At 36.5% G+C, this 27565-nt stretch overlaps 2 protein-coding genes across 2 annotated transcripts; both read left to right on the plus strand.

The window, feature by feature from the left end:
* Positions 1 to 273: 273 nt before the first annotated feature.
* LOC148675535 (trace amine-associated receptor 13c-like) lies at positions 274 to 1350 on the plus strand. Its single transcript, XM_088623498.1, has one exon. The coding sequence runs from the start codon at positions 322 to 324 to the stop codon at positions 1348 to 1350; it is 1029 nt and encodes a 342-aa protein (XP_088479624.1). The 5' UTR covers positions 274 to 321.
* A 12811-nt stretch (positions 1351 to 14161) lies between these two features.
* Positions 14162 to 15190, plus strand: LOC148675536 (trace amine-associated receptor 13c-like). Its single transcript, XM_088623499.1, has one exon. The coding sequence runs from the start codon at positions 14162 to 14164 to the stop codon at positions 15188 to 15190; it is 1029 nt and encodes a 342-aa protein (XP_088479625.1).
* Positions 15191 to 27565: the final 12375 nt, after the last annotated feature.

Consider the following 27565-nt stretch of genomic DNA (forward strand, 5'->3'; position numbering starts at 1 on the left):
ATTATAATTTTTTTCAAATTCAGGTAATTTTAACATTGAAGTTTTAGTAACGGGTATATACACTAGTCACTAACCTCAACATAATATCTAATAGCAGGACAGTGTTGCTCTATTTAGATCTCTAGGCTCTTCCCAGCATCAGCAACTCCTCCCCACACATAAACAGACTCACACAGCATAAGCAGGAGGAGCTACTAGAAATTCTTTATAAACTGAGCAGCAGCAAAGACCAGTAGGACTATTTTGTGGCAGGAGAGAAGAAAGGATGCTGAATTCCTTGCTGGCATTTTTTGAACGGACATTTTAATTTATTCTCTGATAATGGAATTAAATGAAATAGGAGCACATGAAATAGTGGAGTATTGTTTTTCATCTGACAATGCATCTTGCCCAAAAGAAACCCGATCAACAGTTGTTTATGTAATCCTGTATGTTTTCTTTATATCAGTGGTGATGCTGACAGTGTTTGGAAACCTGATGGTGATCATTTCTATCTCTCACTTCAAGCAGCTCCACACACCAACTAACTTCCTCCTGCTCTCTCTTGCTGTGGCAGACTTTCTAATCGGGCTTTTTGTGATGCCAATCGTAATGGTTAGATATATAGAAACTTGTTGGTATTTTGGGAGAACGTTTTGTATTATTTTTTACTCAGTTCTTTGCATTCTTACAGTTGTTTCTCTTAGCAATGTTGTATTTATAAGTATTGATCGATATCTTGCCGTGTGTCACCCATTACGATATTCTAGTAAAATAACAGTTAGTATCGTGTGCATATCTATAATATTCAGTTGGTCCTTCTCTATATTTTATGTGGCTATAGTGTTTAGTATAAATTTTAAAAGGTCTGAAAACCTAAATACCTGTCTTGGAGATTGTTTAATTGAAATGAGTGTACCTTGGGTCATAATTGACATGTTGATCAGTTTTATTTTACCTTGCTCTGTTATGATAGTTTTGTATATAAAAATATTTATTGTTGCCAAAAGGCACGCACAAGTGATCAGTTCAGTTACTGGACAACATTACTGTAGAGATGGAAGCAATAGCAAAATTTCTAAAAGATCGGAAAGAAAAGCTGCCAAAACTTTAGGAATTATAATGGGCGTATACCTTCTGTGTTGGATACCATATTATCTTTTCAGCCTGGTTGTCGGAAACATAAATTTATTTTCATCATCTATAGTAATGGATTCTCTACTTTTTCTAGTAAATTTTAACTCTGCTCTGAATCCCATTTTGTATGCCTTCTTTTACCCCTGGTTTCAGCAATCTGCAAAAGAAATATTAACATTTAGGATATGTGATCCAGCAACCACACTTATTACTTTGTTTCCAGGAAATCATTAAATATTACATTCAGCATAAAATTCAACACTTGTTATATTACTTTATACTTATTAATGCCAATTATTCATGATTAAAATACATTCCAAATTGTTCATTTGTGGAGTAATGGTTCATTATATTTGTAATAACATTTTTAAAAACAATACATTTGTAAATGAAATGAGTGTATTCTGGGTGATTCTTGAAGTTAATTTATTTTACAGTGTTTTGTTCTGTTATGATAGTTCTCAACATGGATTTTCTTTCCCACCAAGCATGTCCATGTGATCTATTGTTACTGAACAACTGTCTTATAGGGATGGAAGCAACAGAAACAGATCCAAACAGCAGACAGAACTTTAAGAATTGTAATGTCCCTATACTTTCTCTGTTGGATGCCATATTACAGAATATTGCTAATATTGTTGTAATAAGCATTAGTTTCTTAAAGTAATTTATTCTTTGATTATTCTATCATAATTTGACACTGCCTTGAATACAGTTATTCATGCCTTGTTTTACACCTAGGTTCAGAAGTCAGTGAAAGAAATATTAACATTAAGGACATGTGATTCAGTGTCCTGTCTGAGTGACTTGCTTTCTGAAAGCCGGTACATTTTACATCCAATTCAAACTGCAGCAAGTTTTACATTGATAGATTTTTCATTTTTAATCACTATTCACAAATGGAATGTATAAGAAAAATGGCAAGAATTGTAAACAGTCTATTGTATGTCTGTAGAGTATATCTGCTTTATTGCAATAATTTTCTTTCTACACCTTGATTTTTAAAATGCTTACATGTAGTTACATGTATGTCCATTTACTTCTTTATCATTTTGTGTAAGAAGACTGATGACAGAATTATGAAGAAATCAACTGCTCACAGTTTACATTGTTCAGTATAACTATGTGTAACCTGTTCATTTTTTAATTAGCTTCCATCTGAAGTTGACTCTGTCAAATCTACCTACATTTCAATAGCAAAAGGCAGACATATGGCTCCTGTAACTTTTTTTATACAATTCTGAGTAATTGCAAGTGTGCCAGGATTGCCCCTTTATTTTCTTGTAACTTGGTATTTGTTTCTTATAATTCCAATTTAATGACTTGTCTCATTCAGTAAATTGGCTTTTTAATATTTGTAATGTGTTAGATGCATAATTGTTTTAAGAGAACGAGTTTAACTAAGGTAGTACAAAACACAAGAATGGACCTTTTAAACCATAAAGAAACAAAGGTGAGATATATCTTATGACCAAATTACGACTAATGCTCTTGGCTACACTGAGGTGGGAAACTTTGAACCAATCCTTCAAAGCCTTCATTGACTCCAGTGCAGCAGGGAATGTCTTGGATCTGCAGACAGCCCAGGACTTGGGCATCGCACTGGTTCCCTGCAATCCACTACTCTCTGTATTTCGGCCTTGAATGGGACCCTCTTAGGGGGGTAAATAAATTTACAAAAGTCTTGATTTTCATTTTCACGAAACAATTTGCATCAGTTTACATTGGTACAATATATAGGTAATTTGTTTTTCCTGCAGTAATAAGGGTGAAGAGGAGTGGAACAGTGAGAAATGTGCAGTCCAGTGCTATTAGTTGCAGAAATTTGGATCTTCGATTAGTTATATATATAATATCTTAAATAAACTCTCTCTTATAATATTTTGGCATTTTTATTAATTATATATATCTATCACAGTCTATCCCAGCACACAGAAAACTTTCAAATTTTTGCATCACCATTAGTACAGGGAATGTGCCAGATTTAATTGAGGAAGAGGGTCAGGAGATGGTCACCTAACTTATTGGCACTGCATAAATATGGTACAACATTGGTCTTTTAATGCAGCTAGAACGTTTTACAAGTACCTCAAAAGAATGTGTTATAACTTTAAATGTCATTGAATTGCATATTTATGTACTTGTGCTCATTTGTTACTCTATTCCTTCCTTGTGTGTTTTTTTTCTTTGGTATTACCTGTTTTCCCATAATGGTGCAATTGGGTCACTTGTGTCATGTTATTGTTAGCTGTGAACACCAACCTGTTCATTAAAACATTATCCGCTTTATTGATAAGTTGTTTAAACAACTTATCAACTGTTCCTGTTTCTTAAATAACAGGTGATTTACAGTAGGATGACCTACAAAGTATGTTTAACTGGATTGAGACTACCTTAAATATTGCCCCTTTGCAATATAACCTTATTTGGATATTTTTCAGGGAAATGTATTTCCCTGGAAAATTAGAGGTTTTGCCTTTTGCCTTATATTATATTCTCATGTACGCGTAGAATGGCGAACCTTTCAACCACGGTAAAGATAACTTGAAGTTCGAAAGCAATTTTGGCATGCCTGTAGCTTTTTCATGAAACCTCCTAGAGTTACAAGAACACTTGCTTTGTGTACAAAGTTCATTGTGAATGTTTTTATAGCCTTCACTATGTTGTTTTTATGCCATTTTTTTGACCACACACAAATAATCGTATGTCCATATTTTTCCAAGGGAAACACATAAAGCCTTCAACACCTTTAAAGACCTTGACTTGTGACAATTTTGACAGCCTCTGCAAAAAACCAGTGAGATAATTCTCTTTTTGTAAACCTCAGGTTTTTCATCGATGTGTAATTATGCAGTAACTGGAACACTGTGGGACTGCTGTGTACACACGTTCACAACAAGAGAAATACTGTTCAATACGGCTTTGTGCAAAATAAAGTGTTTTGAATTAAACCGGTTGAACAGCCTATTATTAATAATATCTTCTGTGTCACATTAACATTGGAATATTCTTTTTTACAAGTGTAAAAAGATTCAATACACAACGTGTCTCCTTTATAACTCTTCAGTTTACAGGGAAATTTCACCAGAGCCTCACAACATTGTCCAATAATACTCTTCTTGTGTCTAATTTTTAGTTTAGCAGGATTTGGGCTACAGTATATGAATATAATTATATTGTTATTAATTTCTTTCCGGATTAATCAAATTCGAAAAATATCAATATAGTGTCCATAATAATTGCTATTTTTGTTTTTCAAAGACAGTTTTATTTGTTAAGAGAAAAATCGTGGCGACAGGGGGGACTGAACATCCAACTTACAGCACAGAAAACACTTTACCCATTATACCACAGATGTAATAACATGGGAAGGACTGAAACTGAAGCAGACATTTCCAAAGAGAGTGTACTACTATGATAATTTGAGCTACAGTATATAAATACAATTATATAATTATTAATTCCTTTAGATATGCAATTCCATATTATTTTCCCTATTAATCAAATTCTAAAAGTATGCTTTTGTTTACTGCGATAACAAGTGTATTCGCAGAAAATGATAAAACGTTATAGCTTTTTACAAATTATATAAACTTAATATAGTCAGAAGGAGCACGGAAAAACGTTTCCAAAATAACCATATGTATGACTTTGATGCTTAAAATATTTAGGAAGAAAGTGGAAAACTGAGTATTGGTGTGTATTTTTTCTTTAGACTACTAATACCAGCCATATACAGTTTACAAAATATGTTTATGTTCCTAAATTAATATCGTTTATGATCTTCAGACACGTTATGCTCCTCTTGTTTTTATGCTCAGCTACTAAAATTTCCCTTAAGTTGTAAAATTCCATATAAATATTCAATACTCAGTGGATTAAAACATGCACAGAAAAGAGATTAAATGATTAAATCTTTTCACTAACAACCAATGCACAACGAGTGCCCCTGTCAGTCATTTTGGCCAGCCAATCAACTACGGCGGTACAACACAGTGACCTGTAGGTAATTGTGGGTAATATCACATAAAATGGTCCTCTTAAAAGAGATTTATAAAAGAGGATTCCCTATAACACAATTTTAATGTTAATATAAGACTTTTGAAACCAAGGATAAAACAAGGCATAAATGATTGGATTGATGCAGAAGTTAAGATAAACTATCACAACAGGAAAAAAAGTAAATGTCGTCATAGACATATTTCCTTCAATGAGTGTACAGATATAATATGGTAGCCAGCAAAGAAAAAAAGCAAAAATCACAATTCCTAATGTTTTTCCGGCTTTCCTCTCTAATGCTTTTGACATATTATAATTGTTTTCTATATGTTCCTTTGTAATGCCTTTTTGCAACTATTAATATTTTTATGTATAGTGTTGTCATAGTACAGCAAGGAAAATCTAAAGAAATGATTATGTCAATTATTCCCCAGGATTCACTGAATACAATTAAACACTCTCCAAGACAGGAATTGAATGTACCAGTACTAAAAGAAATTTTATTTATGTAATTAAAAGCCAACATGTATGAAAATGCTAAAAACCAACTGAGGACAATTAATCCTTGGTTTCTATTAAGGTTTCTAGGTAATAGGTTTCTATGAAGGTTGTCGCAGTTACAGGCAGTTACAGTTACAAGTGTCGCAGTCACTCCTACTAGAAAGTCAGCCACAGCCAGGGACAGCAGGATTAGGTTTGATGGTGTGTGGAGCTGCTTGAAGTGCGAGATGGAAATGATCACCAACAGGTTCCCACACACTGTTAGTCCAACAGCCACAGCCATCATTGTGTACAGAGCAGCATAGGCTGCTGTAGATCTATTTTCTTAATGACAAGATGCGTTATTAGATGGAAAACAATAATATGCAGACTGAGGTTCTTCTGAATCAGTGAGTTCCATTGGCATAAGTTAAATCCACACCAAATTAGTGGAGGAAGAATTTCTACAATAATGTACCAATAAATAAAAGATTTTTTAACTTTACCCATAAGTAGATGTGTACCCACTAATAAAACAGTGTAATAAAATTATAAGTATCACATTTCTATATGTTTGTCTTGCAGTCAAAAAGTAAATGAGATGTTTGTTTATGCTCCTTTTTTTATATTTGTGGGTAAGTAGCCCCTCCTGCTGTCTTAATGATTTTTCATTGGTTTGCAGGATATGCTCTAGGGTTCTGTGAGGAGCCTAGAGAAACCCTGCACATCAGAAACAGCAATCACATATTCTCTGGAAAATATTTTTAAACTTGTATTGCAGTTCATGTGATTAAGTCTGCGTATTGGTACGATATATTAAATTTTATAAATGAAACTTTCACAGTTCATAATCATCTCACATGATCACAAGCTCAAAACCCTTCTATTGTCTCAGAAGGCAGAAGGTCATATTGTTACATCTGCCACTCTGGTGAAAGGGAACCGATGTTGAGAATGCAGGTGTGGCTGGTTACCACGATGGCCCACCTACCTACACTGACATATTAGTTTAGTAATGAGGCTTCACCTGAGAACATAACAAATTAATGCGACTGTATTCCTTTATAAAACTGTGGTTATTAGGTCAGACCCATCGCCAGACAGTGACCAACAAGGGCGGCATCCAGTTTTCACAGGGGGAGAACTAATATTTATATGTTTACATTTTTTAAATGGATGAAATATAGTATCCACCCAATATTTCTAAATAGCACAATATATAGGGTACTATAAGTGAAGTCTTCCTGCATTCTGGCCAACATACGAATTTTGTCTGCTTCAAAAATCCTTTTAACACCACCGCAGATGGTATTCTCAACAAACACTAAGCGCATTTCTACGTTATTCCCAAAACAACAGACTCAACCACTGTCCCCTCGAAAACACAAGCACCATTACAAAGAATGCAGTTAAATAACGCAAATCGCACAAAATCTTTTAAAATGCAAATAGGTGTTTTACACCTCCACGGCAGGAGTGACCATCAGGACCATGGCTGGAAGCCTAGCTGATAAAACTAGTCAAGACAATGTGGTCATTCTGACCAGTGATGAATACAAGTAACAGTAGAGGCTCATGTCCAGTGAGAAAAAAAAACATCTTAGTTACCATCAGTAAAGCTGAAAGCAATGCATGTGGTCTGAGCTGAACTTTTAAGAATGGTGGTCGGAAAACAGTTTTGAGCGTGCAGAAAGAGTTTTCACATGTTGCTGTCGAAGCGCAACAGCACTAAAGTCAGTTTAAGTGTTATTAATAGGCTACTACAGGTATTGCTTAAATGGTTTTGTGGTGTTCTGATAGAAGTCTCTGAACATCCCATTTCTGAGGCTTGTTCCTCTTAAATAAGGGACATGAGGAATCAGCACACAACTTGGTACACTTCAAAAATCGAATCCAGTCAAAGACGAACCGGTGCACCGTAGGGCACTCCGGGTGAATGAACGAACACACCCATATGCACAATAAAGCACACAGCACATAGCCTACAAAAGCCAATAGCCTATGGAAGTGAAATACAACATGAAGAAAAAATAAAATATTTTTTAAAAAAATGGGGTCCCTGTGAATTCCTTCAAAGATTGCACCCTCCTCCACTTTCGCATTTCTCAAACTACAAGGGGATTCTCAAATGGTGGAGAAGGGGAGGAGGGAGATGTGAAGACATTGTGTCACGAATCCCAAAGGTTTGTAGTTTATTATCTTTTTAATAAAGACACACCTGAAGAAGGTTTCACAGCCGAAACGTTGTGTTTTCCTTTTCTCTTTTCAGCATGGAATAAACCTATTACTTGTTCCTTTGCAGACTACGCATGCTGACGCAGCTACACACCTGAATCATTGTCTTTTTAATGCAACTTTCTTATTTTAGATTATAATTAGAAAAAACAGTATAGCTAGTGGCTTTAATGGTTAGTATTTAAAAGCAAATATGGATTAAAAAACCTCAAATGCGATTTCTGTTTAAGGGCATCTTAAATTCCCGTACTCTCTCTGTGAAAAACCTGAAGATTGTTATTCTGACTGATAGAACTGTTTTTACTTCAACCACTGAGAGTGTTCATGCCATAATGTTGTAATAGTGGCAGGTTAAAAAAGGTACTTCCTGAACACCGGCAGAGTGCTTCTTATGCTGGGTCAGGGAGTGAGCGGTGTGTCAGTGTGTATTTATCTGGAAAGGCGATCGTTTTCTGGTATAAGAGAGGATCGAATATGAAAGAGAAGAAATTCTCCGGTTCCAAGCTTTGAACACCGTCCACGAACTCTTAGTTCAGAGTAATTGTTTGTGTTGCAGATGAGGGGAACACATTTGGTCCTAAACTGAATGCCATCTGCGGGGGCTTGGGGATATTAAAGCGCAGCCTTGATTAGCCTCAGGTGTGGTATCTGCACATTCCCATGCACCGCGGAGTAGGGAGTGCAGTGGGAGGTGTGCTCCACTGTCACAATGTATATTCATGATATTCTTTTATTATTAATAATGTTTGAATATTTATTCTGCTGTGATAATAAAAATATCAAATAGTGTATATATATTACAGCTATAGGGGACAAGAAAGTTTTTCTTTATATAATGTGTGTAATACTTGCAGATTCTACATTTCTAGCTTCAAAGCAAAGGGGGTGTTTGCTCAAGTGTAGGGGGTTCAGATCCTATAGTCAAAGTAATCATAACGTTAACAAGTATGCCGAAAAAAGTTTCTGCTGTGGAGCCTTCTTTAGTTGTGAGAAAGACAGGGTAGTAAGTAAACCGGGAAATGTAGAGAGTGAACAAAAGCTGGGAGAGAGGAGGAGCGAGAGGCGGGTGCAGGGGACAGAAAGAAAGGCCAATCAAGAGGTTTGAAGTCAGGTGTAGGGAGGTGTGAAATGAAACCTTCAATGAATAGAGAGAATTTAGAAGAGTCTCCTTTTCAGAGGGCCTTTTAAGATCAGGGGGCCTGTCTTAAATGTAAAACAGTTGGTTACAGCTTTGTGAGTGTTGTGGTTTGAAAGCTATTTAGTCATGAACAGCTACCCCTTATCCCATTTTATTGCCTGTCCAATGGTGCTATCTTCCAGAAATAATAAAACCTTACGAAGGAGATTCACATTCAAAAGCATAACTCTGAAAGAGATTCTGCTTAGTGTGTAAATCACTTAGTTTCAGCACTGTGAATATTGTACTTAAAAAGCTACTGATTCATGAACAGCACCCCCCATCCCCATGTACTGTCTGTCTAATGGTGCCGTATTGAAAAAATCCCCACGAGGTTGTTCGTTGGGGCTTTTAGAAAATCAATCGTCAGAACAACTAACAACGCACACACACTGGTTCAATACACGAGATACATTTATTAATATAAACTGTGCACCAAACATATACCAGTCTGCCTGGATACGAGCGGCAGACCTTACTGTGAGGGTTATCAATATACAAGGTATATAATCTCGAAGAGATGCAAACACAAAGAGACACACAACAGAGAATATATGTCAATATATATCGTTCTGTTACCAAATCGCTAATCAGTGTTATTACCCACTGTTACTCTAAACTCGGAAGTAAATACATTACTCATGAATTAAATTGATAACAACTTGTGTTGAGGTACAATTGAATTCTCGAGACGCAATGTAAAACATGGGGTTTACTTATCCACTGTGCATGGATTTGGAATTTCCCGGCACGAACACCAAACCAGCTGACAGGCTCTGTTGCAGCCTCTGTTCCAGCGGCTGTCCAATGGGCGTTGTGTCGGCGTCCTCTGGCTACCGGCCAACCAGTCGAGGTGCAGCTCGGAGTAGGACGGGCGGAGGAATCTATCTGCGGCGCGCAGGGCAGTCGTTGCTCCGAGAGGATCTACCAGCAGTCCGGCTGGCTAGTAGAAAGTCTCTATGCACAGAGTGTGACCGCGAGTCCTCACAAGTCACTCTTTTGCCTGGGAAGAAGCTGGTTCGTTCCCGGTCCAGCGCTGCTTCTGAATAAGCTATTCAGGTTGTCGACGAGGGTCCAACTGTAGGCTGCCGTTGATCAAGCAGAGCATTCACGTTGGTAGAATTCTGAGTACGTACGGGATCCTCGGCCTCGCGCTTAGAACAAAGTCCAAGTCCCTTTGTAGACAACAGCAGTTGTCACGTGATTGTCTCTGAGGATGCGCGAAAATGGCCAAGGAGAGCCCCGATCTGAGCTTGCGCTCCCTTTTTGATCAAGACCCAGATGTGTGCTGATTGGTTGAGTGTTTGGCGGGCATTGGAGACCCACGTGGTATTACCACGCCCTGCCAGTCCCTGATTGGTTGGTCAAGGTGAGATATAAGTCACTTACTCATGACACTTAGGAATGCAGTCCAGATGTCCATTCGGCACTCCCTAGACTGATAGGCGCCAATGGATGACCATTGATCATGATAGCCAGGCTTAGCTAATTGCATCCCCCTTTGGGAGCTGTCCTAGGAAACCTTATCAAAAGAAACCTTAAATCAGCCTGCATGAATAGTTTCTCTGTGGCTGCACCACAGAGATGAACAGAGAAATGGGGCCTCATTTGGGAAGGCTCAGAACACTTAATTCTTTCTTATTAATAAGCCTCGCCGCTACAACCCAAAGCAAGGTTGTAAAAGGTGAGGGGGCCTGCCAGGTGTGCAAAACACTTGGTTACAGCATTGTAAATGTTGTGCTTGAAAAGCTATTGACTTGTGAACCACACCGCCCTATTCCAGTGCATTACCTGAAGTGCTATCTTAAAAAATAAAATAAAATAAAGTTTCATATCCCAAAGCAAAAATAAAGTTTATATCCCAAAGCTGGGAAAGGTCAAAGGACCTGCCTTGTGTGTAAAACACGTAGTTGCAGGATTGTGGGTGCTGTGGTTTAAATGCTATTGGCTTGTGAACAGCATCCCCCTATCCCAGTGCATAGTGCCACATTAAATAAAAGCATGAGAAAAAGAGATTCACAATGCAAAGCTCTGTCAATCTTCTGTGTAATAAAATCTGTTTGAACATCATGGGTGCTGTTTTTTAAAAACCTGTTGAGAAAAGAATATAAATTTTCCTGCTGTCAGCAGTATTGTGTATATAGTTGACCCTTACCTGAATTAAAACAGGACATAAAGAAAGTGTTTCAGAAATCAAGCAAAGCTTTATCTCCTGCTTACAGGCTAGATAACTGGAGACTACTTTGAGTTTGTTTTGGTGCTGTTCTGCGTTGCTATGGTCATATACAGGTTGTTCGCACTAACCTGTATTGAGCAGTATCTCTCGCATTGTGAACGTATGTACACAGCGGTCCCGCAGTGTTCCAGTTAGTGCCTAATTATGCATCGATGAAAAACCTGAGGTTTACAAAAAGAGAATTAGCTCACTGATAGTTTTATGTAGAGGTTGTGAAAAGTTTCACAAGTCGCAGTCTTTAAAATGCGTTTTGGTTTGAAAGCTTTATGTGTTTTCCCTTGTAAAGATATGGACATAAGAATATTTGTGTGTGGTCAAAAAATGGTGTAAAAACGACAAAGTGAAGGCTGTGACAACATTCGCAATGAACAATATACTGTATACACAAAGCAAGTGTTTTCGTAACCCGTTTTGTGAAAATGCTACTCGTGTGCTAAAATCATTTTGGAACTTGAAACTAACTTTACCACAGTAATTAAACAGAGGTCTGGAACACCCTGTCTAAACAATCTGTGTTTAATAAATTGTGTTTGTGACAAATCACCCCAAACAAAATACCATTTTAAAATAAAAGCAGTTTGAAATTATTAATTGTTATTAATACATCACTTAACTTTGAACATATTGTGATATTTAGAAATACCAAAAACTTAAATATAGTGTCGATAATATTTACTATTTTAGTTTTACAAAAAAATGTTTATTTGTTAAAGGAGAACTCATGGCGAGAGCTGGGTTCAAACCCCTGACCTCCAGCATGCAAGTCACACATCTAACCCTTTACACCAACATAATAATAATAATAATAATGATATAAATAAACTTTATTTTATATAGCGCCTTTAAAGGTGGCTTATCAAAGCTCTTTACAGGATGAATAACATACCATGAATAACATACCACTTCAAAGCTAAAGCTGTAGCTTAAAAGGGCAGGCAAAACGTTTCCAAGTAATCGCAGGTGCGATTGATTGATGCTGATGTTTTTAATTAATGTTATTAATTTCTTTAGACACACGATTCCATATTATATTCCCTATTAATATTAATCAAATTCTAAAAAGTATGCATTTTTTACTGTGATAACAAGCACAAGTTTTCCTAGAAAAGTTTAAAACATTATAACTTAATATGAAGTATATAAACTTAATATAGTCAGAAGGAGCACATAAAAACTTTTCCAAAATAAATACAGTATGTAACCAAAAGAAAGACTTTGATGCTTAAAATGTTAAGGAAGAAAGTGGAATACTGGTGGGTATTTTTTTATTTAAACTACCAATACCAGCCATATACAGCTTACATAATATATTTATGTTCCTAAATTAATATCGTTTATGACTTTCAGACACATTATCCTCCTCTTCTTTTTATGCTCAGCTACTAAAATTTCCCTTTAGTTGTAAAATTCCATACTGTATAAATATTCAATATTAAGCAGCTTTAAACATGCACAATAAAGAGATTAAAAGAAGCAATTGTTTCACTAACAACCAATGCACCACGAGTGCCTCCTGTTGCTAATTTTGGCCAACCAGTCACGTACTGTGGTATAACACACTAAAATGCAGATAATTTTGCATGGTAGGGGGTTTTACTATGCATTTTGAATGGCTGCATCTGTAGGTGTCCACTACCAATGTCATCTGTCCTCTCTCCTGGCTTCTGACCTCTGACCTCTGACTTCTGGCTCTCACCCCACATTCCATCATGCTCTCTTCACTGCAATTAACCTATTATCCAACCACTTTTCCCCTTTTGTTTTACTTAAACCTTTTTACCTCACCTCGCCATGCTCACTATTGAGTTCTGAGTTCACTTTTCACCGCCTGTTTGTCTCACTACCTTTTGGATAATGGATTCTGCTTTCTCACCAACTACGGACCTGCCTTATGAATTGGACTTAGAAATCCCTCCCGACTCTTGGTTAACGGATTATGCCCCCCCGCCAACTATGGACCTGCCTCACGGATCGGATTTGGCTTTCGAACTCTGCTCTTTGGATTACGGACCTCTGTCCTCCTTCTTGACCACAATACTGCCTTACGATTCGGACTTCGGTAACTCTCTCTCTCTCGACCTTTCACTAAAGCCCCACACAAGGTCCAAATCAGCCCTACTGGTATTTGACACAATGATTTGGAAAAGGGCAATATACTGACTCATTGCTTAAATAATGAGCAAGCAATCATTACTTAGAAATATAGATTATCAGACATTTCTTCCAGCATCATTCCAGCACACCTCAGGCCAAACCCTCTGCCTTATTTTATTGAGGGGTGCTGAAAATTTCAATTGCATAGTATGACTCTCTTCCCTTAAGTCAACTATATCAAAACTAAATGTATTAATTTAGTATTATTAATTTAATGTATTGATTAATTTAATTTAAAACAACTTTTTACCCTGTTAGCTGAATAATAAACAAAAATTGTGAAGTGTCAACTTTGTGAATCCCTAATTAAACGCAAATGCATTGTACTGTGTACAAGTGGTATTTTCTATGTAACATTTATAGTACACATTCATTGGTTTTTAATTTTTAATTGTAATAGAGTTCTGAAGGTAAAGTAAAAGTAACCAATTCATGCACTTTCAAATTATTTTTTTTTCAAATTCAGGTAATTTTAACATTGAAGTTTTAGTAATGGGTATATACAGCAGTCACTAACCTCAACATAATATCTAATAGCAGGACAGTGTTGCTCTATTTAGATCTCTAGGCTCTTCCAAGCATCAGCAACTCCTCCCCACACATAAACAGACTCACACAGCATAAGCAGGAGGAGCTACTAGAAATTCTTTATAAACTGAGCAGCAGCAAAGACCAGTAAGACTATTTTGTGTCAGGAGAGAAGGAAGGATGCTGAATTCCTTGCTGGCATTTTTTGAATGGACATTTTCATTTATTCTCTGGTAATGGAATTAAATGAAATAGGAGAACATCAAATAGTGCAGTATTGTTTTTCATCTGACAATGCATCTTGCCCAAAAGAAACCCGATCAACAGTTGTTTATGTAATCCTGTATGTTTTCTTTATATCAGTGGTGATGCTGACAGTGTTTGGAAACCTGATGGTGATCATTTCTATCTCTCACTTCAAGCAGCTCCACACACCAACTAACTTCCTCCTGCTCTCTCTGGCTGTGGCAGACTTTCTAATCGGGCTTTTTGTGATGCCATTAGTAATGGTTAGATATATAGAAACTTGTTGGTATTTTGGGAGAACATTTTGTATTATTTTTTACTCAGTTCTTTGCATTCTTACAGTTGTTTCTCTTAGCAATGTTGTATTTATAAGTATTGATCGATATTTTGCGGTGTGTCACCCATTACGGTATTCTAGTAAAATAACAGTTAGTATCGTGTGCATATCTATAATATTCAGTTGGTCCTTCTCTATATTTTATGTGGCTATAGTGTTTGGTATGAATTTTAAAAGGTCTGAAAACCTAAATACCTGTCTTGGAGATTGTTTATTTGAAATGAGTGTACCTTGGGTCATAATTGACATGTTGATCAGTTTTATTTTACCTTGCTCTGTTATGATAGTTTTGTATATAAAAATATTTATTGTTGCCAAAAGGCATGCAGAAGTGATCAGTTCAGTTACTGGACAACATTACTGTAGAGATGGAAGCAATAGTAAAATTTCTAAAAGATCGGAAAGAAAAGCAGCCAAAACTTTAGGAATTATAATGGGTGTATACCTTCTCTGTTGGATACCATATTATCTTTTCAGCCTGGTTGTCGGAAACATAAATTTTTCTTCGTCATCTATAGTAATGAATTCACTGTTTTTTCTAGTTAATTTTAACTCTGCTCTGAATCCCATTTTGTATGCCTTCTTTTACCCCTGGTTTCAGGAATCTGCAAAAGAAATATTAACATTTAGGATATGTGATCCAGCAACGACACTTATTATTTTGTTTCCAGGAAATCATTAAATTTTACATTCAGCATAAAATTTAACACTTGTTATATTACTTTATACTTTTTAATGCCAATTATTCATGATTAAAATACATTCCAAATTGTTCATTTGTGGAGTAATGGTTCATTATTTCACTATTCTTCTTTCTTTCACTTTTAAGCATGCAATCTCAATTTAGAGTCAAAGTAGGTTTAGTCTCACACCTGAAGTAGGCTCCACACCCAAAATGTTGTGTTTCCTTTCTTCTCTTTTCAGCATGGAATAAACCTTTACTTGTTCCTTTGCAGCCTACGCATGCTGACGCAGGTACCTACTTGAACTGCTTAAACCACAGTAACCCATCATGCTGCAGTAACCGATGTGTTGTAAAATTGATTGGTATGGAGATAATTTGCTGGTCAGCAATCTTTGCTTCCAGAGTGAAGCCAACTTAAATTGTTTCTACAAAATCTGCAGTAAATAAAGTATGAAAATAAAGTTAATTTTCTTGGGTGTCATATTCCCTTCTACAATACAATGTACAGATGCAGCCATTCAAAACAAGCGGGGTAGGCTGCGGTATAACACAGTGGGAGTGTCGCAGTATACCGCATCATACCGGACGCAAATTAGATTTTGTTAATAGTATCCAGAATCACCTTGTAAAACCGCCAGGTTGAGCTAATAAAGGTTAACCTCTCCTGTACAGCATTTGAGCTGTCACCAGAAAACGTCGGTTTCAAATCCCGATCACTGCTGAGGGACAATCTTTATTCAATTAAGAATTTAAGTTATATACTCTTTAGACTTTTAAATTTAAACAGTGTATTACAGCATGTTAATCATTAAACATTAAAAAGGCGGTATATTTTATAAAAGCAAGATTGTTCTGTTGGACAAAAGTACACAACCTACCACCTTTATCATAAATATTTTAATTATGCAGGAATATTTTATGCATCAAAGTCTTTACCGAAGATATTACTAATAGTATTAATAATGAATGACCTTGGACAAGCTGTAAGCTCAAAGTATTACCCTGGTCCACATTCTTTGTAACCGTCTTTGTAAACGAAAAGAGTTTATTTTTTCATTGACAAAAAGTAACACCACAGCATTTAGTTGATCCGATCACACATTCCTTTCCAATCATACAAAGTAATTCTTGAGAATCTCCGATATACTGGTGTGCCTTTCACATATTAATTTAGGAACATAAACATATTACTGTATGTAAACTGTACTGTATATTGCTGGTCTTAGTAGTTTAAAGAAAAAATACACACCAGTATTCCATTTCTCCCTTAACATTATAAGCATAAATGTCTTACATGTTGTTATTTGGGAAACATTTTTACGTGCTCCTTCTGACCATATTAGGATTATATACTTTGTGAAAAGTGATAGTCTTTTAACCATTTCTGTGAATTTGCTTGTTATCTAACAAATGCATACTTTTAGAATTTGATTAACAGGGAATATAATATGGAATTGCGTATCTAAACAAATTAATAGCAATATAATTATAGTCATGTAATGTCTGGCGGAATAAACTGAAGAGGTTAGTTAATGCGACACGGAATTATTAAGAATTATCAGATCTTTTTACACTTGAGAACAAATGAGAACATTCCACTCAGTGGGAGGTGCATTGTTATCACAATCACCCGCTAATTCGTTTTACACCACTGGACGACAGGAGAATGTGACTGTACTGTATCTGTACAGAATGTGTGTTTCAATCAATACAGTAATTGATTAAAATCACAATCACGTGTTTAATTAAATGCCTTTTTTGATTCACAATCTGAAAATGAAAACCGCGGTAAAGTCACCTTGAATTTAAAAAAGCGATTTTGGCACGCCTGTAGCATTTTCACGAAACCTCCTAGAGTTGTGAGAACACTTGCTTTGTGTATAAAGTACATTGTGAATGTTTTCACAGCCTTCACTTTGTCGTTTTTATGCCATTTTTTTGACCACGCACAAATATTCCCATGTCCGTATCTTCGCAAGGGAATTAGTGCGAATTTTAATACTAATTAAATGACCGTGGGCACTTTCCACCCCCTCTACATTCTCAGAGTAGAACAGACTAACCTTCCAATGAAAGACGGTCCACCCCCCCCCCCCCCCCCGACCACGGACAGGAAAAGTGCCCATAGGCACTTAAACTTAATATGGTCAGTAACAGTAAACAGTAACATGGTCAGAAGGAGCACGTACAAATGTTTCCGAAATAACCACATGTAAGACTCTGATGCTTAAAATGTTTAGGGAGAAAGTGGAATACTGGTGTGTATTTTTTCTTTAAACTACCAATACCAGGCATATACAGTCTGTAACGTGGTTACATTAGTTACAAAGGCTAAACTTTTAGCTTCAGTAACGTGTACGTATGTACAGATGCAGCCATTAAAAGTGCGCGGTACAGACATGTACCGGAGGTAATTGGGTACGGCATCGTGCACTGTGACACGCGATGACGCAAAATACCGCGGTATGTGATTGGTTGACCGACAGGGGCACTCGTGGTCCGTTGGTCGGTCGTAGAAAGATTTACAGTAAATGTCTTTACTGTGGCTGTTTTAGCATTGAATATATGGAATTTTACCACTGAAGGGAAATCTGTAGCTGAGCATAAAAAGAATAGGAGCATACTGTAACGCGTGTGAAGGCCATAAACGATATTAATTTTGGAACATAAACATACAGTATATGCCTGGTCTCGGTACTTTAAATAAAAAATACACACCAGTATTCCATTTCTCCTTAAACATTTTAAGCAGCATAGGCTGCTGTAGATCGAATTTCTTTATGACAAGATGCGTTGTTAGATGGAAAACAATAATATGCAGACTGAGGTTCTTCTGAATCAGTGAGTTCCATTGCCATAAGTTAAATCCACACCAAAGTAGTGGAGGAAGAATTTCTACAATAATGTACCAATAAATACAAGATTTTTTTAACTTTACCCATAAGTAGATGTGTACCCACTTATAAAAAATGAAAATTTTAGTAGCTGAGCATAAAAAGAAGAGGAGCATAACGTATCTGAAGGTCATAAACGATGTTAATTTAGGAACATAAACATTACTGTATGTACATACAGATGCAGCCATTCAAAATGGGTGAGGTATTTCGCGGCATACCGCGGTGGGCGTGTCACAGTATCACGCAGTATCACGCGGTATCACGTGTGTCACGTGACTAACTATCCGGCGTCGCCTTGTAAAACCGCCAGGGGGAGCTTAACCTCTCATGTACAGCATTTGACCCTTTAATTTTGAACTGTGTATTACAGCATGTTAATCATCAGTCATTAAAATGTTGGTATATATTATGAAAGCAAGATTGCTCAGTTGGACAGAAGTACACAACCTACCTTCATCAGAAATATTTATGCATCAAAGCCTTTACTGAAGATATTACTAATAGTATTGATAATGGATGACTTTGGACAAGCTGTATACTCAAAGTATAATTTCTTTAGCACATTTGTACAAGCACTTGGAATCTGTCCAAGCCATACTTTGTCAGGCATTTTGTTTTACTTCAACGGGGCATAAAAACGTCCTTGCTTTTAACAGGGCGTTTCATAATTTCTAGCTACGAAAATGATTTAAAATGCGACACCTATCATTCAACTAGAGCTTAAAATATCACAAGGAAAAATACACACCGGTATTCCATTTCTCCCTAAACATTGTAAGCTTCGAAGTCTTTAACTAACGTGATACCGGAGTCAACCAGCATACTTTTAGAATTTGATTAAAAGGGAATATAATATGGAATCGCGCATCTAAAGAATTTAATAACGGTATGATTATATCTGTGTACTGCGGCAGGACTGTGTAAGGCTGTTTCGCCTACCTGATCATGCGAGCTGTCTTGTAGCCTACTGGTCTAGGTGCGTGACTACCAGCTGGCAGGTTGTGTGTTCGAATCCAGCTGGTGCTGGACTTTTCATTTTTATTTATTTATTTTTTAATCGCGTAACATAAACATATTACCGTATGCAAACTGTACTGTATACAGTATGTATATGTATATTTAATGTCTTAACTGTCCCCGTTTAATTGAATTTAAAAAAAATATTTAACACGAACATTAAGCTGTTTACATGTTCCGCCTGAGAACAGTCACCCGTTGCTACCCAACGCAGAATGGTGATTGGCTGACACCATCTGACACCCCTCTGATTGGAGAAAAAAGACGTGCTGGTGTGCTATACCAGGAAGAGGATTTCTTTCAATTCTAAACGTGTATTTTAAAAGTTTAAGAAGTAAAAACCTTACAGCGTACACAGATTTCTAAACTGATCAGGATCGTTATCTTTGTCTCATGCATAATAATGTTCACCGCTCTGTCCAGCAAATTAATAATAAACTTTATTTTATATAGCTTTTTAAACGAATAAGTAATTAGATTGCTCATAAACCTAATCACTTGCTTTTTCTTTTTATTTATGCTCAGATTTCAACTATAGATCGTATTATTAATAACCATAATAACAACCAACCAACAAAAACAACCATATAAACATAATGGTGGTGCTGGACCTTCCAGTTTTATTTATTTATTTTTTAATCGCGTAACATAAACATATTACCGTATGCAAACTGTACTGTATACAATATGTATATGTATATTTAATGTCTTAACTGTGCCCGTTTAAGTATTGAATATTCATATCTAATTTTACCACTGAAGGGAAATCTTAACATAAACATACAGTATATGGCTGGTCTCGGTACTTTAAAGAAAAAAATACGCACCAGTATTCCATTTCTCCCTAAACATTGTAAGCTTCGAATGAAACCACTAAATAAAGACATAAATATAGAAATCTTAAGATTTGTTTTATTTAATGTTGCTAGCAGGATGAACTGTCAGAGTGTATATTTTGTCGCAAAGTTGCTACAAGATGTTAACAGTGAAAAAGGTATTTAGAAATGAGTTATTTCAAGATGAAAAAGAAAACATACACGAAACATGGTTTCATTACGACCAGAATCGGTCTTGAGATATTTTTAACTTGATTTACAGTATTTGAGAGGTATGTCTTAACACCGATACTACAGTGCTTAAGTACTGCTCACGTATATGTTTCTAGGTTTATATTATGCATTTCATACGGTCAAATTACTTTTGAGCAACTAATAAGAAGCGCCAAACGGTATGCGTTTTAGTTTCGTTTTGTGCTGGAACCCGTGGATTGATTAGAGATATCAAGTACATACAAGTCATTTTTTAAATGTTGTAGTTCGTCTTGAAAAAATGTTACGAGTACATCATCTATCAACAATTACACAGGTTCTGTTTCCATATTGCGGATTTTGGTTAGGTACAGTATTATCAAATCCAGTGGCGCTGTGTGTTACTTTACTGAGTCCCAATCTGTGATTGAAACCTGTAAAACCGGTTTAATTCGTCACAGCCAGCACTCTTCAGGTGTGAGGGTCTTCTGCTCAGAATGAAACGCTAAAATGTTTGTGTATATTCTAATGGTAGTGGGGGCAGGGTGTGTGGGAACAGGTTTGTTCTTCACACCTGAAACATTTTCTCTGAAAGGATTTTCTTCGAAGTTTAACCGATCTTGTTACAGCATGTTACAGTTTACTATTATTAACCATATTAATTTTAAGTGCTTAATGTAAAATCTTGTAAAAATATATTTTCATTGTTCAAATATACATTAATATACATTAAGTCTGACTATCATATAATAAGTTAAATACAAAACTAAAGAAAAAATAGGGTTAAATATAATTCAAAATATTTTGCTAACAATGTTAACTGTTTATGAATAATAAAATGTATTAACTAAGGAGTAGGATGGCACAGTTGTTAGTATGTTTTTTGTTTTGTTTCTTTTTCATAAATACAACAGTAGTACCTGATGTCTCAGTGGCTTTCAAAATTAAATTATGCATGCAAACCTGTGAACTAGAAAGATAACTAAGATTTTAATACTAATTAAATGACCGCGGGCACTTCCCACCCCCCCCCTACATTCTCAGAGTAGAACAGACTAACCTTCTAATGAAAGACGGTCCACCCCCCACGGACAGGAAAAGTGCCCACAGGCACTTAAACTTAATATGGTCAGTAACGGTAAACAGTAACATGGTAAGAAGGAGCACGTACAAACGTTTTCGAAATAACCACATGTAAGACTCTGATCCTAAAAATGTTTAGGGAGAAAGTGGAATACTGGTGTGCTTCCAGAAGAATCAGTATGGCTCAGAGATTAAATAAAACTTCACAGACATTAACGAAGAGCATAACGCGTGTACTGTATACACTGCAAGTACAACCCAACTCTCTGCAGGAGTGCTGGCTGTGACGAATTGAACCGGTTTCACGGGTATTTTCAAAGTAGGAGGCGAGATTTCCAGCGAAAGACACCCCCCCTCAAAAACCCAGTAAATACAGTACTTACTAGTTAAAGGCTAGGCTCCCGACTACGGCGAAAGGAACCCTTCTTTCATTAGAAGACAATGAACATATTTTAGCCCTGAATGAATTAATAGCAAACATGGTTTACATAAAAGACATTTTTCCAAGAAAGTTTAGCCTTTGTCACTAATGAAACCACTAAATAAAGACATAAATAGAAAAATCTTAAGATTTTTAAAATACATGACTTTGCTAAAATTTATTTGAAAATAAAAACAATTACAACCGCCAGGGGAGAGAGAGAACAGGGGAGGGATGTTGGTTTTGCATAAGGGGCGGGGCTATGGAAAGTAGGTATGTTTGGGAATGTGTAGTTACATGTTCTGGCTGTTTGTGAATTATCGTTGTTGAGTATGGAGTGTTGAGGTATTGATTTTGTGTAATGCTTTATGTTGAAAATTGAGGTGGATTTTGTTTATGACAAACAGGATAAACTGGGATGGGAGGAAGGTTTGGTTTTGCATAAGGGGCGGGATTATGATAATTGGAGGACTTTGCGAGTGTAAAATGGTTTGATTATTTGATTTTGTATTGTGGTTGTTATCTATGTTTTTGGTTGGTATTATGTTTATATGGTTGTTTTTGTTGGTTGGTTGTTATTATGGATATTAATAATACGATCTATAGTTGAAATCTGAGCCTAAATAAAAAGAAAAAGCAAGTGATTAGGTTTATGAGCAATCTAATTACTTATTTGTTTAAAAAGCTATATAAAATAAAGTTTATTATTAATTTGCTGGACAGAGCGGTGAACATTATTATGCATGAGACAAAGATAACGATCCTGATCAGTTTAGAAATCTGTGTACGCTGTAAGGTTTTTACTTCTTAAACTTTTAAAATACACGTTTAGAATTGAAAGAAATCCTCTTCCTGGTATAGCACACCAGCACGTCTTTTTTCTCCAATCAGAGGGGTGTCAGATGGTGTCAGCCAATCACCATTCTGCGTTGGGTAGCAACGGGTGACTGTTCTCAGGCGGAACATGTAAACAGCTTAATGTTCGTGTTAAATATTTTTTTTAAATTCAATTAAACGGGCACAGTTAAGACATTAAATATACATATACATACTGTATACAGTACAGTTTGCATACGGTAATATGTTTATGTTACGCGATTAAAAAATAAATAAATAAAAATGAAAAGTCCAGCACCAGCTGGATTTGAACACACAACCTGCCAGCTGGTAGTCACGCACCTAGACCAGTAGGCTACAAGACAGCTCGCATGATCAGGCAGGCGAAACAGCCTTACACAGTCCTGCCGCAGTACACGGATATAATCATACCGTTATTAAATTCTTTAGATACGCGATTCCATATTATATTCCCTTTTAATCAAATTCTAAAAGTATGCTTGTTGACTCCGGTATCACGTTAGTTAAAGACTTCGAAGCTTACAATGTTTAGGGAGAAATGGAATACTGGTGCGTATTTTTTTCTTTAAAGTACCAAGACCAGCCATATACTGTATGTTTACGTTCCAAAATTAATATCGTTTATGGCCTTCACACGCGTTACAGTATGCTCCTATTCTTTTTATGCTCAGCTACTAAGATTTCCCTTCAGTGGTAAAATTCAATATCTACAACGGGCACAGTAAAGACGTTTACAGTACAGTAAGTCTTTCTACGACAGACCAACGGACCACGAGTGCCCCTGTCGGTCAACCAATCACATACCGCGGTATCGCGTGTCATCTTACCTGCGGTATCTGTACTGCGGTGTCTGTACCGCGCACTTTGAATGGCTGCATCTGTAAACTGTACTGTGTATGGCTGGTCTTGGCAGTTTAAAGAAAAAATACACACCAGTCTTCCATTTCTCCCTGAACATTTTAAGCATGAAAGTTTTATGAAACGGTACCCAAATATGCGATTGCTGTATAGAATGAATTTTAATTAAAAAAAATTATTTAACACGAAAATTAAGCTGTTTACATCTTCCGCCTGAGAACAGTCACCCGTTGCTACCCAAAGCAGAAACACAGCCACTAACTAGCAAAGAGGACATTAACTAGCCAATATGATAAAGAAATAAATGATTATTTTGTTTATTTCTTTTGCAAATTTATTTGAACATTTCCATCGATTGTACAAGCATTTGGAAACTGTCCATTCCCTAGTTCATCAGGCATTTTCTTTTACGCTGCAGGCATTCTCCTAGTCTGGTGCCGGTCTGTGTCTTCTAGGATATAATGCCAGCGAACTCTTGTTTTTATGTCCACTATAACAGACAATCTCCTTTGCTTTTAACCGAGCGTCTAACCCCTCTGATTGGAGAAAAAAGACGTGCTGGTTTGCTATACATACTGTACCAGGAAGATGATTTCTTTCTATTCGAAACGTGTATTTTAAAAGTTTAAGAAGTAAAAACCTTACAGCGTACACAGATTTCTAAACTGATCAGGATCGTTATCTTTATCTTATCCATAATAATGTTCACTGCTCTGTCTAGCAAATTAATAATAAACTTTATTTTATATAGCGTTTTAAACGAATAAGTAATTAGATTGCTCATAAACCTAATCACTTTTTCTACATAAACACAGCGTGATTGCTCTCTGAAAATGCTTTTTCTTTATATTTAGGCTCAGATTTCAACTATAGATCGTATTATTATAAACTTTCCTTGAAAAATGTATTTTTATGTAAACCATGTTTGCTATTAATTCATTTAGGGCTAGAATATGTTCATTGTCTTCCAATCGAGTTGAGTTGACATTAGAAGCTTGCCACGCCCGGACTGTTACACCAACGCATTAGCATGTTAAAGCGATTTCATTGAGGAGCCTAGCTTTCTTAACTAGTAAGTACTGTACTTCCTTGGTTTTGGAGGGGGGGAGGTGTCTTTCGCTGGAAATCTCGCCCCCTTCTACTTTGAAAATACCTGTGAAACTGGTTTAATTCGTCACAGCCAGCACTCCCGCAGAGAGGAGGGTTGTACTCGTTAATGTCTTAGCCGGAACACATCATTATATCTCCTTTTGTATTTCTATAAAAAAATCGTTTGCCCAGCTTAACACTATTGTTGTTATTGTTTTTATCCTGTAAAGCGCTTCGAGGAGCACAGCTTTCTCACCACTTGGATTACTTTTTGATACCATCCTTACACAAAGCGGAAACTTCTTGTATTTTCCGATGACATACAAGTGGAAAGATTACAGATTTTAATCGTCTTTTTTCTGAACCAGGAAAAATCTGATCATTTTTCTCTATAACAATAATAAAAAACTTTCTTTTACATATCACCTTTAAAAGTGGCATCTCAAAGCAATACAGTAGATGTAAACCACAGATTACAAAGTAAATACCCAGACAAACGCGTTTTTAATAAAATGCTTTTATTCATTCAGCAGAGAGAGAGCGTAAAACCTGGGCGTAACAGCTGTTCCTTTTTCTGATCACTCGCTCTCTGGATAAACGTCTCACCTGTCCTGTTCTTTGTTTTCCTAATTTGCTGATTATGCCTTCTGCGATCCACTCCTGCCCTCACACCTAAAGAAGACTATTTTAAATTTCTTTGCGCGGTCCATTGTGCAATTAACCCTTGTATGTGCTGTCCTTAAGGTGATATCACATAGAGGTGATATGTAAAATAATGTTTTTTTATTATTGTTATAGAGAAACATGATCAGATTTTCCCCGGTTCAGAAAAAAAAATCTAAAGTATACTAGTTTGTCACTAGTATACTTTTAATACAGTCTTTGCTGTGCTTTAGAGGATCCTTGTGATATTTTGAGCTCTGGTTGAATGATAAGTGTCACAGTTTAAATAAATTTCGTAGTTGGAAATGATGAAACGCTCTGTTAAAAGCAAGGGACTTTTTCTGTCCGTTGTAGTTTTTTTGAATCCCCGCCGGAACACATTCCATAAGAATCAGCGCTTTTATATATCACCTTTAAAGGTGGCTTCTCAAAATGCTTACAGGATAAAAACAACAATAACAGCAACAACAACAGTATTTTATTTCATTGCACTTTGACAGATCGTCCTTAAATCAATTGTTGACTTTTCTCTCTTTACTAATGAACTTGTTTGGATTGACTGAGCTCCGTTCTGTACCACACAATGATCCCCCCAGAGTCTCTGCCCCGGGTGATTTGGTTTTCTTTGACAGAGGGTAAAAAACTCTCTCTCTCGCTTGCCCTCCCCCCCTGTGTATTGTCTGTTTTTTTGTGCTGTCCTTTGACAAAACAAGGCTCGCCAGATAATGTGAATCGAAACCTCTTTTTCTAGCTTTTAAAGTCGTGCGATGTGTAAGCGGGAACACATCATTATATCTTACATATGAAAAATACATAATATAGCTCCCAAACAAACACAAACGTGTTTTTAATAAGATGCTTTTATTCACTCATAATCTGACAATTTCAGGAAGACTAAGGGAGGTCTGGCTTTTTTTCTTGACCAGATTGACTGTCAGCGCCCAAGTCTGACAGTGCTGCTCCATCAGTGCCAGGTTCTGCCACAGCCTCTGTTCTGTGGGCGACAGCAGGACCAGGTCATCTGCAAAGAGCAGGAACTCGATTTCTGTAATTAATGCAGATCAGTAAATCAAGGGACAAAACAATTATTGCGCCCGGCTCCTCAATGGGCTTTGACGTGCTAATACGTTGGTTTAACAGTCCGGGTGTGGCAATGTTTTTTATTATTGTTATAGAGAAACATGATCAGATTTTCCCTGGTTCAGAAAAAAAGATCTGAAGTATACTAGTTTGTCACTCTTCTCATCCCCTCTTTGCTAAATGGCTTTTGAATAGAGTCACATGAGAGAGAGGTGAAACAGCCCTACACAGCCCTGTCGCAGTACACGAATATAATTATATCTTATTAATTTCTTTAGATACGCGATTCTTTTAATACAGTCTTTGCTGTGCTCTTGGGGATCCTTGTGATATTTTGAGCTCTGGTTGAATGATAAGTGTCGCAGTTTAAATAATTTTTGTAGTTAGAAATTATGGAATGCTCTGTTAAAAGGAAGGTAGTTTTTATGTCCGTTGCAGTTTTTTTGCAACATGAATAGAATTATATCATTATTAATTTCTTTAGATACGCGATTCCATATTATATTCCCTTTTAATCAAATTCTAAAAGTATGCTTGTTGACTCCGGTATCACGTTAGTTAAAGACTTCAATGCTTAAAATGTTTAGGGAGAAATGGAATACTGGTGTGTATGTTTTCTTTAAAGTACCGAGACCAGCCATATACTGTATGTTTAAGTTCCAAAATTAATATCGTTTATAACCTTCACACGCGTTACAGTATGCTCCTTGTTACGACCCCAAGTGTCTAGGGGAAAAGGGGTGTAACATTTAGGATAATTCTTTTGGAAGCAGGGGGGGGGGGTTTGGTGAGGGACTAGGAAGCGTGATAAGGGTAAGGAACTAGAGTGGTGCCAAAGAAAAGAAAATAACAAACAAAATGGAGCTGGCTAGGACAGTGAGGGAAAGCTAAACTGACTACAAAAGAAAACCCGAAACACACGGTCTTCGGCGTCTTCAACACCCTAGCTAACCTGCACTGACTACCCAAAACCATACAAGACAAATGGCACTCACCCGTACTAAACTAGTGTACTAATACAAAATCAACTAAGTGTGTAAGTGTACCCAAGAACCTAAGCTAACCTTATATACAAAAGTTCAAACAAAAACACAAGTGAACCAGGAATACAAATAAGTGAAAACAAGAGTAATCAACAGGAGCAGGGTACAAAAGAACACAAAAGTTGAACATGTAACACTGGGGCGAGGTAATGGCAAAACAAGGATGAACACACAAACAAATGAAAGTACAAAGAAACTAACAAAAAAAAACAACAAACAACAACAAAGCCGAAGCAATATGAAAATACACACACACACACACACACACACACACACAAAGCAAAACAAACCAACAAACGAAGCCGAAGGAATAACCAGAAGCGAAGCGAAGCAAT

This window comes from Lepisosteus platostomus, chromosome 3, assembly GCF_059453375.1.
Source record: "Lepisosteus platostomus isolate fLepPlt1 chromosome 3, fLepPlt1.hap1, whole genome shotgun sequence".
NCBI classification, from domain to species: domain Eukaryota; kingdom Metazoa; phylum Chordata; class Actinopteri; order Semionotiformes; family Lepisosteidae; genus Lepisosteus; species Lepisosteus platostomus.